We start from the raw sequence: 16,465 nt of genomic DNA, 5'->3' as shown, positions 1-16,465 counted from the left end.
AATTTGTGCAGGCAAAATCTGGGGACAGTCCCCTCAAAGTATAACATTGCACAATCCCGAGTGTGGCCATAATTTAATTGAAAACATTGGGAGACATTTTCTACCATATTATGGTTTGGCCATGTGTTCAGTCATGTGCTGTAGTATCATCCTAATAAACTTATTTTTCATTTCATATTCCTTGAAACCTCTCCTGAAGATCAACTCTTTGAGAAAACCTTGTAACACCCCCCCTTCCCTCATTATATTCTATGGAAGATGCCCCCTCTATGAGTAGACCACCCTTTTAAACAGGGCCATCGTCAGCACTGGGCATACCTGGGCAAGTGTCAGGCCCACATAAGGCTGTATATAAAGAATCCATAGGGGGTAAGGGGGTGGTTGCACATAAATAACCATGAAGGGTTGTATATAAAATAACAGGGGAATGTTTGGGATGATAAACTAGGGAAATATTTCTGTACCAGGAGACTGTGTTAGTTTCTGAATTTTTATCGCTGACGTGTGTTCAAGGGGCCCACTGAGGCTCCGTCACCCAGGGGCCTACTGAAATCTGGAGCCAACCCCGCTTTTCTAAAATTGTGCGGTCTTCTCAAAGAGTTGTCACTGTATATGTTATATAAAAAACATATTTCTAAAATTGCCAAACCCTTTTGCTACAGGTTCAGACTTCACATATTACTTTGATATACTGAGTCTAATTAATATATTTTAACCTCTCGTAAACTGCGCGTAATAGTCGACGCGTGAATGTCACTATAACAGAATCCAGATGAACATTGCATCTGTATTATCATCTATATAATTGCCACCTATATCCTTGGGAGGAGTTTGTAAATGACCCCGACCAAAGTGTTTGGTTTAGTTAATTCATCCGTTAACCAGAACAATCAGACATTGATCATACAGTACGTGGAGGTTTTGTCACATTAACAACATGCGGCGGTTTATTTTCTTTCTGATATGTCCATTTAATCCAGATGTTCCTCCAGTCAACACAGCGCAGACTTCTGGATTGGATTCTTGAAGGAAGTCGGCTGGTGGCAGCGATACAGACTGGATTTCCATCCAAAAAAATTGATAGCTCTATCAGAAATATCTAAAAATTAAAGTTGTAACATTTTATGCAGGTCCCTTCCTATTGATGGACCTTGTGCAAATACAAACACATCAGGCAGGATTAGGTAGGTTCATCATTGGGCAGGATCTTCCTCCAGCTTCGTAGACTGTCCTATGATCACTTTATATCAGGCAAGTCATATTCATCATAGTTGTTCTGACAGTCTGATAAATGTGGCACATGAGACGATAAGGAAAATCCATCATGATAAACCATTTACTCACTCGCTGATCCAGGGTCTTGGACTGTGGAAATCTTATATTTGTTATTCATGGCCTCCTTTCTTCTAAAATCTACTTTTAAAATTATTCTAATGAGCCAGAAGGGCTCATGGGGTGATCTTAGCAGAGCCCCTCCATTCTGTAGATACATAGGATGTTGCATTTTGTAGGAACACTATCCCCCTCCTCCTCAGCACTTCCCCCTTCACCTCAGCGCTTCCACCTCAGCACTTTGGTAGATTTTCCTTTTAGTTAAAAATTGGAGCTAAAGTCGAAAGTATTTCACCAGTTCCTAGGGACTGGAGACAAAAACCTTACGTAGTGTTACACATGCCCCCCGCCAATAATGATTCTTCGTTAGTTAACACAATGGGATGAAAGTATCATGGCTTGTATACCAGTTTGTCCCCCTATGCCACCCTCACGCCAAGTTGATGGGACTAGAGTTGGAACTCTGCAACCTGATGCATTTGCTATAATCTGGTGCAGGTCAAAGAAGAATTCTACAGGACCTGGCACAGAATTCACTAGGGCGCTACCGTGTGTGTTTTCCAGCTGCAAGCGGGAATTTAACCCCCTGTTCACAGTCGGGACACCATTGCAGTACTTTCACCCCAACAATATCCCTAGGTAGTCATGGCAGTCAGCACGTTCAAGGTGTGGAGAGACTTGGTCCATGCACCACACCGAATAGAAGCCTATAAGACTGTGGGCTAGTTGCAGTTTGTTTGGCGAACTCATAGCCTCTGCACACGGTCCTACACATGTGGACTGGCTTGAAAGAGCCTGAGACTGCGTGCACATCACTGGAAAGGAGGGCCATGAGCTACCTGCAAAATCGGTGGCCGGCTAACGGCCCCCATTGATGTCTACTGTGTACGATGCAGTGAGCATGCATGTCTCACCGCACTATTACTGAGCCAAGGTCCTTGTCTGCCTGGATTCGGGGCGTGGCTGCTCCTTCCCTACGGAGTTGGGAGGGGTGATTAGCTCTCACTCCTCCCATCTTCATCTGGCCAAAAAGGGTCATTGGTGCAGACGGCCAAGCCTACGTAGTCCAATATATCTTCTTTTCCTAAGAGTCTAACATGGGGGACACTTGGAGATGAGAATTGCGCTGTTGTGTAACGCCACCATCTTCAATGTCTGCAGGTTATTCAAGATTTTGGTATCATGTCCTAGTATTGTATAGGAACATTTCATGAGAAAATGTAATCATTAACCAAATTTAAGTTAAATTTATGTTAAACAAAACATCTGTACCCTACAGAAAAACTTGCCCCAGGATATGTTTAGTCAACCCTTCGGCACCTGAACTGGAATCTAAGACCAAAACAAAATTCTTTGTTTGGTTCTGTTCAGCACAGTTTTAGGATAGGTGTAGGATAGTGGGAAACGTCCCATGAGCAATGACAAGTCTCAAGGTAACATAAGGCACAGAATCTATTTGGAGGGGAAAAAAAAACATAAGTTTATTCTAAAGAGAATCGAGAAAATTTTTTTTTTTTTTTTTAAATTCGTTAAAGTCTTTAAGGTTTGCAGCTTGGCTCGTGGTCAGAAGGTAATGAAAATCGGATTTGTTTTAACATGTGGCAAGTGAACTTGCGGCTCGGAATTAAGTAAATGAAATCCTCTTTAGTTACTGACCTTCAGGACGTGGCCTGACATTCTTAGCCAAGCTTTGGAGTTTTGGCAAAAAAGAAGGTTGGGGGGGGGGGGGGGTCAAATATCGATGCTATTTCTCTTGTACTGTGGTCCTGTAATTGTGATTAATAACAGTCGCTTTCACTATCTAGAAACAGACAGGCTGGTTTGTCTGCCTACAATCACGCCGTGATAAATGGAGCTATTTTAACTCTGGTTTTGTGTATTAAAGAAAACAGATGTAGTCTAAGACTTGGGGCTATGAGGAAGTATAAGCTCTGCTTAACTCAACTACTTCCCAGCGCTTGTTACTGTGAGAAGCCGCTCAGTCTGAAGTCTATTCTGCACCGTCTTCACTACCTTGAGTGTGGATTTGGGTGTTAGTTTTGTGTATACAGGCAGTCCCCGGGTTACGTACAAGATAGGGTCCGGAGGTTTGTTCTTAAGTTGAATTTGTATGTAAGTTGAAACTGTATATTTTATAATTGTAGATCCAGACAATGTTGGCCCCAGTGACAATTGGAGTTTAAACATTTTTTGCTCTAATGGGACCAAGGATTATCAATAAAGCTTCATTACAGACACATTACAGCTGATCATTGCAATCTGGGACTATAGTAAAGCATCCGGAGAGCTTCACCAGAGGTCAGAGGGGCTGTCTGTAATTATGGGTTGTCTGTAAGTCGGGTGTCCTTAAGTAGGGGACCGCCTATATATAGATTTTTTTTATTTTATGTTAATTTTTGTAGGTTTTTTTTATGATTTTCAATATCTGTAGTTGAATTTTTTTTAATAGGACCGTTAACTTTTATTTATTTTTTTTACTAATATGGTCCGGGTTCTCTGGTGATTCTTTAGGTGCTGAGCTTAACTGTACTGTACCGCTGTATTCACACTGATCTGCTTGTAGGCAGTAAAACCGAAGTATATTACACGAATCCACAAAATAATCTGATTTTATTTTTTATTACTCAGCAAAAATTGCCAGTAGAAATATATGTACATTTTTTTTGTAAATCTGCAACGTTGTTATTCTTAAGATTTTCACCTTACAAAATTGTCATACAACAAGCAGAGAACCTGCACGTCCATCATGTGATCAGGAGAGATTATTATCCACCAGGATATTCATTCACCCATACATATATATATGGTCCCCGACTTAAGGACACCCAACTTACATACAGACCTCTCTGCCCACCGTGACCTCTGGTGAAGCTCTCTGGATGCTTTATTTTAGTCCCAGACTGCAATGTTCAGCTGTAAGGTGTCTGTAATTAAGTTTTATGGATAATCCTTGTTCCCATGACAGCAAAAAAATTTCATAAAAAGATCTAATTGTCACAGGGACAGGAAAAAAAATTGTCTGGAGCTACAATTCTAAAATATACCAATTCTGACTTGCATACAATTCAACCTAAGAACAAACCTAAACAACCTATCCTGTACTTAACATGGGGACTGTCTGTATAAATAAATATATTTGTGGGTGTACTTTTAACAAAAAAAATATCTAAAGTGTTTTTTTTACACTTTTTAATTTCAGAATTCACTCACCATTTTGCCAAGACCAGTAGGATGCAGATATGAAAATGTTCCACACAACACTCTATATGCTCAAATAAAAATAATAATTAAAACAAAAAAAACTTTTGGAATGGAAAAAAAAAAATAGAATGGCAGAATTTTATAAGTTTTAGAGGCCACTTTCTTCCTTCTGTCGATGTGTTAATGTCTCAGAACACACATTTTTTTTTATATCCTCTGAATAACTTTATATACATTAATCTCTTAACGATTTGCAATCAATCTTGGTGGACGTCCACTATAGAGGATTACTTTCCAGGCTAATCTCATAACTATAGAATCCCCCGAGAAGTTTTTCTGGACTTTGATGATTTATTATTCACTTTTTTTTTTTTTTTTATAACCATGTAGTAACTATTTTTTAACTATTTTTTTTTTCAGTAGAGGTTGGATTACTTTCACAACCTGTGGCTGATGTCTCCTGACGCATCCCATGAAGACCCTCCCCCCCCCCCCCCCCCGCACTAAAATCTTTTAAAGAGTTGAGAAAGCTTTGTAGCTATTGTGTTATTATATAGTATTCCACTGGGGCATTTTCCAGTTATAGTCAAGTAGGTTGTGAAATTTAATATCCAAAACATAAAGGTCATCATTGGCCATGATGAATGTACTGACTATATCGTTCTCATTTTCAAAGGGGAAGAGAAAAGGAAACTGTTGCATCTGTGAATATTGAATATCGTAAAAATTGTGTCATTAAGAAAAATCGGTTGTTTTATTAGTCTTTTATTTAGTTAGTTCTTTTTGCTATTACTATATTCTTGATATCAAAAGTCTCCGATTTTTATAGTTAAAAAAAATAGATTTTCAGAGTTAAAAAAATGAATAAATAAAAATGCTAATTTTTCTGAAGTGGTGACATAAGCGGTGAGTAACAAAAAACAATCGTGGCCGCTAGTTTGGTGGTCGATTTTATTAGGGTTTTTTATAAAATTTTATAAAATTTCCTAATTTTTTTTTTCATTCCCATTTACTGTTAATTTATGAAGTGACTGTTCTGCTGTTAAACTACTGCACTAAAATAGTCTCAAGACTTCATAGATACTTTATTGTAAAACACTTGAATATAAAATACCATTTTCTTTTTCAATTTTCATATATGAAAATTGAAAAAAAAAATGCTGGATTCACAGCAAAGTTTTCCTAGAAGTTTTGTGGGTTTTTTTCACCTTTTTTTTTCCCTATGAAATGTTTCTTCTACCATCCTAGCTTATTAGTGTTAAGAAGTATCTGTGGTAAGGGGTCATGCGCTGATACATAACCTTTGACCCCTGGACGAATTGCTCGAGTTGATCTGTGAGCGGTGGCCAAGACCTATAATCATTGGCATCTAATCAATGACTCCGATAATGAATAGTCTCCAAATAAAAGTAATGACCCTGTTTTCTCGAGTGTTTTTTTTTTTTTTGCCTCAAGAACTGAATGAAGATGAATGAACGTATTAGTAATTTGTATTTATTACCGTTGTCCGCGCTCATTATCAAAATTAACCAGTTTCTGGGCTCAGGCGCAGAATTTTCTGTAGGGAATACATGTTTTGTGAGCCGGCATAAATTACACCCTTTTTTATAGCACGGGAGAGAAAAAAAAATTAACCCCATTTTAGATTTTTCTTCGGTATTTTGATGGTACTGTGAATAGAAGTGGCCTATGTTGCAACATGTTGCCATTTTTGTTTTTCTTTCGCATTCATTCATTACTAGTTTAAAATGCTCCATAATTTTAAAAAAACTACTTTTTTGCTCATTGCTTTATTATTATTTTTTTTAAAATAGAATAAATTTTAACTACATTTGACAGGCAGAAGTTTTAAAATTAAAGTCTTTATCATCTTTTAACAATGCTGGTTCAAAAATAGTAAATTGTCGTTTATGTAATTTCATTTGTATTGCTCTATTACTTAATCAACTACACGTTTAGGAGTAAACTTTATGTCCCAGCCCCCCTTACCGACATGTGACGCAGTATTACATGCCGGGTGCGGGTGCATGGAGAGGGCTCACGGGCTGAGCCCTCTCCATAGCCGGTAAGTCTTTGCTGCATTTTACAGTAAAGACTTACTGATCGCGGGTGTTTTCCTGCCGATCGCCATCGGCGAAGCTGCTGGCAGCTTAAAAAAGATGGCCATCTTGCCAAGGATCGTCGCTCCCCGTGACGTCATCAGCAGCAATCCGTTGCCATGACAGCCTCGGGTCTTCGGAAGACCCGAGGCTGTCTCGTTTTAGCCCCTTCATTATAATGTGCTAACAGCACATTGTAATGAATGAGGAGGAAACTCCCCAAAAGTAGCCTAGGGAGTCTGAAAAATAGTAAATATTAAAAAAAAAAACTATTTATAAAAAAAAATGCCCAGTCTATGAAAATATAATAACGTTTTTGTCGAAAAAGGCGAAAATGGCATTTTTTGCCATTTTAAAAATATTTAAAATCCTATAAAAAGTGATCAAAAGGTCGTACATTCCTAAAAATGATAATTTTAAAAATGTCATCAAAAGTTGCAAAAAATGACACCACCCAAAGCTCTTTACACCAAAGTATGAAAAAGTTATTAGCGCTGGAAAATTGCAAAAATGTATGAAAACATTATAAAACCTATAGAAATTTGGTATCCCTGTAATTGTACTGACCCAAAGAATAAAGTAGACATGTAATTTGGGGCGCACAGTGAAATCCGGAAAATCCAAGCCCACAAGAATATGGCATGAATGCCTTGTTTCACCAATTTCATTGCATTTTTTTTCCCGCTTCCCAGTACACGGCATGGAATATTAAATATCACCATTTTGAAGTGTTATTTGTTACGCAGAAAATAAGCCATAACACTGCTCTGTACATGGAAAAATAAAAAAAGTTATATCTCTTTGAAGGTGCGGAGTGAAAAATGAAACCGCAAAAATGAAAAAGGGCATCGGTGGGAAGGGGTCAAATGCAGATTGGAATGTTTTGTTTTGTCCGTCCACTCGTGATACACCAATGTGTCATAATTTTTTGTGATAATTTTTTAAAATTTTTTTAAAATGTTTTAAAAGTTCTGTGCCATTTTTAATCTAATGTACTTTTTGGACAATTTTGCTACTTGTACTACAAAGGGTCGTGGCAAAAGGGATTCGTACAGAATTTCCCTGGAAATTGTGTCATATCACAGGTTTAAAAAGAAACGCACACAAATTTCAAAACCCATATGCGTGTACGTGTTATGAGCGTTTTTACTGCTTGCCAATCTGCAAGGAGTGCAGTCAGTCTTATATCTGTTATCCACATTTGGCAAATAATAATTTTTGTCTAATGAAGAGTTATATAATTTTCAAATATACTTTCTCTATTACTTCATCACAGTTTTCTAGTCCTCTGCTTGCTGTCATTCCACAAGAAGCTTCATTGTTTACTGCCCGTGGCTCGTAATAGCACAGAGTAACCAGAGCTGTGTGATGAAAGAGCCATACACCTGTGTGACACTACATGATCAAAGGGATATAAAGAGTCGTGCACCTGTGTGAAATCACATGGTCAAGGATAGAATGGGTCGTTCACGTGTGTGACATCACATACTCAGGGATAGAACGAGCCTGCACCTGTGTGGCATCACATGACCAGGGATAGAACGGATCGTGCACCTGTGTGACACCATATGATCATGGATCGAACAAGTCGTGCACCTGTGTGACATCACATGATCAGGGATAGAATGAGTTGTGAACCTGTGTGACATCCCATGACCGAAGATATTACGAGTTGTGTAGCTGTGTGACATCAAATGACCAGGGATATAACGAGTCGTGCACCTGTGTGACATCACATGACCAGGGTTATGAGTTGTGCACCTGCGTGAAATCACATGACCAGGGACTGTTTTTTATCAACAGGAAGTAAACATTGAAGCTTCCTGTTGAATGACAGCAAGCAGAGATCTAGACAATGTTGAGAATTTGATACAGCAGGCATATGGAATATGGAAAAATATCAATTATTTGCTGAAGTGGCCAACCCCTTTAATCATCTCTTGATATCCTTCAGAAGTGAGCGCAGGTCCTGTATACTCTTGTATAGCATATGAGCTGTGGGTATTTTGCGTTCCTCTAGTAAGGGTGGCCGTATATGGAGACAATAACGTCACCTACATCCCGTCTATTTCCCGAGATCCAAAGAAAATGTCTGCCGCGTTCCCTCCTCTTCCTTCTTTGTTTCCACTCTGCTAATCAAATGCACATTACATTTATTCTAGTAAAAGTGTAAACCATAGAAAATTTGACAAGATAGATGTGTAAATTATCACTCTGACAGAACTAATGATGCACTCCAAGCACCTTCTGTTTTCCAGCACTTGGCGAGCGACTTCATTAAATATGCAATGGCCGTTTGGTGGCTGCTCTGCGCACGTTGGTTGCTTTCCTTGTGGAATTGCTGTATTTCCGGAGGTGGATGAGCAGGCAGGCACGTTGGCTGCCGGACACCCCGCTGCGGCTCTGATGTACTCCATCTTGTTTGTGCAGTTGTTTGAAGTATTTTCAGGACAATTGCATCTATAACCACAGGACATGTTCCCTGCAGCTATATTCCAGGCAGCAGTAAGAGAAGAGCAGGCAGATTATGTGCTGCCTTTCATCTACCTCTAATAATTCAGCCTCCCAGAACTAGAGACAATGGAGAAGCTCATTTATTAAATGGAAGATTAGCATTAAAACGCACCGTGACTGGTGTGCGAGAGGGAAACAATGAGCTCAATAAATAAGAGATTTATCAGTGTTTATCTGTATGTGAAGGCGCAGGATAGATGGATGGACTTTAGTGATGGATAAATATCAGAAAAAAAAGAGTCTATTGATAGGTTTGATAGATGATCGAAAAATATCAGAGAATAGATCGATAGATATCAGGTAGATATTAAATAGATCAATGAATATCAGAGAGATAGATACTTATTTACCTGATATTTGTCTATTAATAATAATAATCTTTATATAGCGCCATCAAATTCCGTAGCTTTACCATTCATAGGGGACGTATACAAATAATATAACATTACAGAGTATAAACAGTCATATAGAACAATAGGAGTGAGGGCCCTGATCACAAGACAAAATCTTGATATCTATTATCTGATATCTATTTCTCAGAAAGTTATCAATCATCATTATTCATCAAGAGATCTGTGACATCTGTCAGTTTGATACATATCGGATGGATACAAATCAGATTGATAGATCTCAGATGGATACATATCAGATGGATCCAAATATCAGTTTCATTTCAGATATGTATGATTCTACTGTATATATCTACCTGATATCTATCGAAATGTATCTACTGGATTTCTATATATGTAAAATCTATCTGCTATTTATCTATCTGAAAGTTATTAATGAATCTTCTATTCCTCTACAAATCTATCAATGTACGTGACAGATTTCAGATAGATTTCTAGATGAGTATCGGTTAGATTGATGGATAACCTTCTCATATATATCAGATACATTTCAGATTTGTGTAGATTGATACATTTAGATGGATATTGGGTAGATTGACACATATCAGTTAAGTTTTAGGTAGATCTCAAATAGATACATTTCAGATGTATAGAATTCAGAAAAATATATATTAAGAACAGATAAATACATTTTAGATATTGGGTAGATTCTAATCATATCCATTTACAGATGGATGAATATCAGATCTATAGATGATTATCAGACAGATTTGATGAATAAAAATTCTGTGATTGATAGATATAAAGGCTCTTTCACATTGGTGCTGATGTCGTGCATCCGTTCCGTTTTGTCTCCGTTTTTCTTACATTTTTCGATACGTGTCCGCAAAAAAAAACTGAAGGTTTAACATTGTTTTGGAAACATCACGCCTGGTTTTTCAGCCTCATCAGTGAAACGACTGTTGCACCTTTTTTTTTTTTTTTTTTTTTTTTGCTGTCTCATAGACTTTATTGCCTTCAGTGAGCCATTTTTTTTTTTTTGTACGGACAACGGAACAGTGAAAATACAAGCCAATGTAAAAACACCCATAGAAATCAATGGCGTCCGTGTAAATCACCGAACCACGGACGTGAAAAACAACGCCAGTGTGAAAGAGCCCTTATGTAGACAGATAAATATCAGGTATATTATTAGATGTAATGTCTTCTGATAGATATCGGGTCGGGGCATTTGTTACAAACTTTAAATTGACATTCAACATATGACACCCAGTAATCTCAGTGCTGTGTAATGAGATGAATGGTTTGTAGTTTTCTGTATTTGTAGATAGTGGCTACATTGATGGATATTAGAAAAATCTCTTATAGTTGTTAGATTTCAAGATTGACCACATTTAGATGGAGAGATCTCCAAAAAAGAACTGGACAGCCCCCGGAAAAGTAAAACTATTAGGAGTACTTTATTTACCCTTACAATGTTTCGGCTCTATCCACAGAGCACCGCACATTATTTATTTTTTGAGCTCTGCCTGATCCACTTTGGATATAGATTTAGAGGGCAGGTCCTTCCCCCGGGGTGTGCATCCGATCCCGCTCTTCAATTGCTGTTTGTCTTCACTCACTAGAAGGATAGATACATATGTAAAGCCAATAACGAATAGTGTACAAAATATCAAGTAAACTAAAATCACTGGCCAAGTGTTGCTCTCCAGTCTTCCACACTGGGATTTGTTCATATATACATATCACTGGCCTCAGTGATCTTATGCTGTATACTCTTGAGACTGTTGACTGGCTCTAGATATGGATCAATCTTTGCTACAATCAGATCTGCATTTCAACAGATCTATACCGTGATTTTCCATGCTGAGAACTGGAAATTGTTCTCGTATAAGTAAGATGTTTTTTTTTTTTTGTTTTGTTTTTATCTTTTTAACAAATTCCCTCCATGTGGACAATCCCTTTTTTGACCTTTTATTGGGATCTTCATTCACCTGTTGCAGTTGTTTTTTTGTTTTCCATGGGTTGTCAAGAGATTGAAAAACATGGCTGCTTTCTCCGGCAAACATTGCCACAACTGACCATGGGTTGTTCCTGGAAGTGCAACGAAGCTCCATTCAACTCAGCTGAATTGCAATACCATGCACTGCCCATGGTCAGGGGTGGCGCTGCTTTTTGAACAAAACAGGCATGTTTTTCACCCTGCAGACAACCCCCTTTATTGGAGCATTCTTAGAAGAGGCCAGCCATTGGAGATAAGTGGGGACCAGACAATGCGGCCTGATCCCGTCAATCCAATGGAGTCAGATGGAGATGGCTCCATACATTGTGTATGTAGCGCCAGGTCATCTTCTATTTACTTGAACGGGTACCGAGCTATAATATGTAGTCTGACCACTAAGCACTTTTCTGATATATTTTGTTATATATTTTATTGTATATTTATGGCAATGTGTGACTTTTCCTTGATACCATGTACCACTTACAGTACAGGCCTTTTCCCCTTTTGGAAGCTGCTTCCTCTAACCTTTTCTATAGATGTGATTTTTTTAGGAATATTATTTTTAATTTCTATTAGAAGTGCCAAAAGTCTCTTTCAGGAAATATTCCCGAAATGTCAATCAGAAACTTTAGATTGTTGGATTTTACTGGTATAGACACAATGAAATTGTGTGTTAGGGCTGTTACATAGTAGCGAGTCCTCCTGTGCTTCTTGTGAAGTGACTGTGCTCCCGTATCGTTTGTTACACCAATGACAGGTTGATGGCTTGAAAATTCAGCGCCAAGATTACATGAACTTCTCTGTGAAAGAAGGTTTTCCATCACTTTTACTGATGTGTGGGACAGTGGCTTAAAGGGGTTGTCCACTTTTAAGCAATTGATATTGTTTGCATAAGGAAAAGCTATACAATTTTCTAGATCTCTGCTTACTGTCCTTCTATAGAAAGCTTCTCTGTTTTCTTCTTCCAGTGGATAGAAATCTGTCCCTGATCATGTGATGTCACACAGGTGCACAGCTTGTTAGTATCAGCTGTGTGATGTAAGGAGCGGAGCACCTGTGTGACATCGCATGACTAGGTAGCAGTGTCTCTCCACTGGAAGTAAACAATACAGCATCCTGTAGAATGACAGCAAGCAGAGATCTAGAAAACATGGACAGAAAGAATGTTTGGAAAATTGTGTAACTTCTCCTTATACAAATCATATCAGTTATTTTCTGCGGTGGGCAACTCCTTTAAAATGAATAACTACATGTATCTGTTTGTAAATGGGTAGTGTAATTTAGTGTCCCCATCATTTAATATAAATATATACACATTGTAATATATTTCTATAGTTTTCAAGTCCCAATACAAATAATTACAGATTAGCAAAATTTTGCCCCTGTCCCTTCACCATACGCCCCTCCCTCTGCCTCATGTTATCCAGTAAATTAAATAGATTATTCTATCAAAAAAATTGTTTTTGTTCTGAAATCTCTGTCTGAAGGAGATTTAGCAGCCATTATCACAAAAATAAGGAAACCATAAGCAAAATGTATAAAGCATAAAAGAACACTGTATTGGAGGACTTAAAAGAAATCCATTTAAAAAAAAAACAACATACACAGAAAAAGTCCACCAATGGTCAAATAACGAAATATATACATAATAAACAAGTCACAGTAACCTGTATAGAAGGTATAATCTTCAGAATAAGTCTAGGTATTTGCTTACAAACAAGTATTGCCCATTAATTACCCAGAGGGATAACAGAGGACAATGGGCACATACACGGGTGTATACAGGCAGCCCCCGGGTTACGTACAGGATACATTCTGTAGGTTTGTTCTTAAGTTTAATTTGTATGTAAGTCAGAACTGTATATGTTATAATTGTAACTCCAGCCAAAATGTTTTGGTCTCTGTGACAATTGGATTTTTAAAATGTTTTGTTGTCATAAGAACCAGGATTAACAATACATCTTAATTACAGACACCTGTTGATAGCTGTTTATTGTAGGCTAAAGTACAGTGAATTGCCAACATCCAGAGGTCCATTTGTAACTAGGGGACATCTGTTCTTAAGTAGGGGACCGCCTTTTGGGGGACTTTTTCTGTGTATGTTGTCTCTTTTTAAATGGATCTCTTTTAAGTGATCTAATAAAGTGTTATTTTATGCTTTCTACATTTTGGTTATTGTTTCCTCTAATTTCCTAACTAATGACTTGCTGAATCTCCTTCAGTTCGTTTTTTTGCAGTCAAAAAAAAAAAATTATGACACCATTTCTTCCAAAATTAATAAACTAAGTAGTTTGGCCATGATACCACTGTAAAACTATGATATAGTATGGCAAAGCTGGAACCCAGTCTTGGGGCTCTTTTATATTGGCGTTGGTGCTCGGCTTCCGTTGTGCGTTTTGTCTCCATTTTGCCTCCGTGTCCATAAAAAAAACTTTAGGTTTAACTTTGCTTTGATAGCATCACACCTGATTTTGCAGCCTCATCAGTGAAAAATAAAAACGGGTGTTTCATCAGTTTTTTTTGTTTTTTTTTGCGGATACATTGACTTCAATTGCCTTCCGTGATCCGCTTCCATGAAAAAATTGGACATAATTTTTTTTAAGTTTCATAATTTTACCATGGACAGCGAATCGGTAAAATACAAGCCAATGTGAAAACATCTATTGAGATCATTTTGCTTTGTGAGGCGTCCGTGGAAATCACTGAACCACAGACGTGAAAAAACAACGCCAATGTGAAAGAGCCCTAAGTGTCCATCATAGTATCATAGTTTATACGGTTGAAAAAAGACACTTGTCCATCAAGTTCAACCAAAGGAGGGAAGGGATTGGATGAGGAAGAGGTTTATGGGAAACAATTCTGTATAACATACCATCAATGTTATTAAGGTGTAAAAAAGGCAAAGGCATCGAGCGGGGGTGTTCATCAGCATCTGTTACACCATGCATCAGTCATCGGGGCTCCTGTAGAAGGTGAAAAGAGCGTGTCACCAAAACAAAAATTAATGGAGAAAGAAAAAAAATCTAAATTTTCTAAAAAATTTTTAATAGACCAAGTGCTTGCTTTTTGTTGTCTTAGTCCTTCATTTAGAAACCTGAATGTAATTTTCACCTATTACGGTGTTAAGTGCTATTTGCCCTTCTAATACGCCCTGAATACACCGGAGAGTTTACTCCAAGTCGTTGATTTGACTTTCTTTTCCACATGTTGTGTTTTTGTTTTTTTTTCTTTCCTAAACGTATCATTAGATTAAGATTTTAGTTTCTTTGGAAATAAATGTGGTTACCATTTCATTATTTGCTAAGCAAGCCCCCTAATCCCCGCCTAAGCCTCATCTACATTTTGCAGTTTGCAGAGAAAGCAGGCGATGCTGGATGCAAGTCTTCCTTTGGGAATACACCGAACTTAATGAGCTTGATAGTCTGGTGGGCTCAATAAATCAAATAAAGGAAAACATTTCTCATTTCTGAATAAAAGCATTTATCACCCCGTGTTTATTCATTCATGGTCATAAGATTGATTGGCTTCTTGTATCATGAATGTAGACCAAAGCATTTATTTTTATTTATTTCATTTTTTTAACCCCCACCTTCTTCTTGTCTCCTAGTGGGGAAGTTACGAAAGCAGTGGCTGAAGGACAGCATTTCACACGTCGGAATCGGAATGCTCCGGTCTGTCAAGGATTACATCGATCCCAACAATATCTTTGGAAACCGAAACCTTTTATAAAGAAAGCTTCTATCTGTAATTCTGTCTTTGTGTCCAAATGTTTTAATACTGTACAGAGATCCCGATGATCCAGCGCTGTCCGAGGTGGAGGAAGTCGGGAATGAAATATGCCACGAAAACAAATTCCTTGTGTTGATCAAATGTCCTTATGTTTAGGAAGATTTTTGCTAAGAATTGGACTTGGCAATCTGTACTAAGGAAGGGAAGGGGGGGGGGCAGCTGCATTTTGCCGACTGCTCTTGACCCTCCAGACATATGTTACATTAACGTGCCCCTGGTTGTCAGGGCTTGAAAATTCACTTTGTCTCAGCCGGCCAGAAATGCATAGCATACTGCCGTTAAGAGCAAATGGCAATTTCTTAAGTCACTCAAGCGAGACATTGATTTATCCAAATATATTTTTTTGCTGCACAAGGCCAATTTTTTTTCTGCACAAAAACTTCACCGTATAAGCAAATAAGAGGTTCTGTATCAGCTGTGGTCACACTAGAAACAGTTGGGCTTCCTAAAGAATATTAAATTAAAACTTCTTGACTAATATGATTCATCCATCATTGTGTAAAGGAGTTTTTCAGTGCTACCAATTATTAATTTTTTAATTTTTTTTTTTAAAGAAAGGGTTAAAAAAAAACTTGGCCTTACTCAACTTGCTGAATTGCTTAACTGCCCTTCCAACAATTTGCCAGTCCATATGTTGCCACACAGGGAAGATACCCCCTTAGCTAGTTGGGCTGCATTTACATTGCGTTTGAATAGGTTGTGTGGGGGAACTTGGCCCGGTTTGGGTTGTGTTAACAAGGTGTTTGCATAAATGCAATGTAATCGAGCCACAGCCTTTGAATTGCATTTCAAAACTCAACATGGGCTATTTATCACATGAACGCTTTTCCCCGCCCCTTCCTGTACACCGGGCATATCAGGAGGCTCCCTAGGCAATTCTATGCCAGGCTCTGTCTGATGTAGAATTGTGCTTTAAGTGTGGGGGTGTCCTATTCTGCCATTGTACGTGCCCCCTTCACATACTTCCGCGCTCATATGGTGAGGATGTCACGCAAAGGGCCAGATATTGCAATTATTTTGCAGCTTGTATGCCAAAAAAACTGGCATGCAAACCCTGATAAATACCCACAATGTAAAAGCAACGTGTGAACGCAGCCCTAGTGTCTGACAGAACTGGAGTGTAGCACCAGGGGAACATTGAAGGTGAATAATGTTTGTTTAATTTTATTTTTTTTACT

The 16,465-nt window shown here is 38.1% G+C and overlaps 1 protein-coding gene across 1 annotated transcript in view; it reads left to right on the top strand.

Annotated features, from left to right (window-relative positions):
* The window catches only part of AGPS (alkylglycerone phosphate synthase), a 139,119-nt gene extending 123,478 nt beyond the window's left edge, over positions 1-15,641 (top strand). The window contains exon 20 of the mRNA XM_072121633.1: positions 15,106-15,641. Within this exon, the coding sequence (XP_071977734.1) occupies positions 15,106-15,227 (122 nt within the window). The 3' untranslated portion in view covers positions 15,228-15,641. The remainder of the gene's footprint in view (positions 1-15,105) is intronic.
* The last annotated feature ends 824 nt before the right edge of the window (positions 15,642-16,465 follow it).

This window comes from Engystomops pustulosus, chromosome 8 (assembly GCF_040894005.1).
Source record: "Engystomops pustulosus chromosome 8, aEngPut4.maternal, whole genome shotgun sequence".
Classification (NCBI taxonomy): domain Eukaryota; kingdom Metazoa; phylum Chordata; class Amphibia; order Anura; family Leptodactylidae; genus Engystomops; species Engystomops pustulosus.
This window is presented reverse-complemented; position numbering and strand designations above follow the sequence as displayed.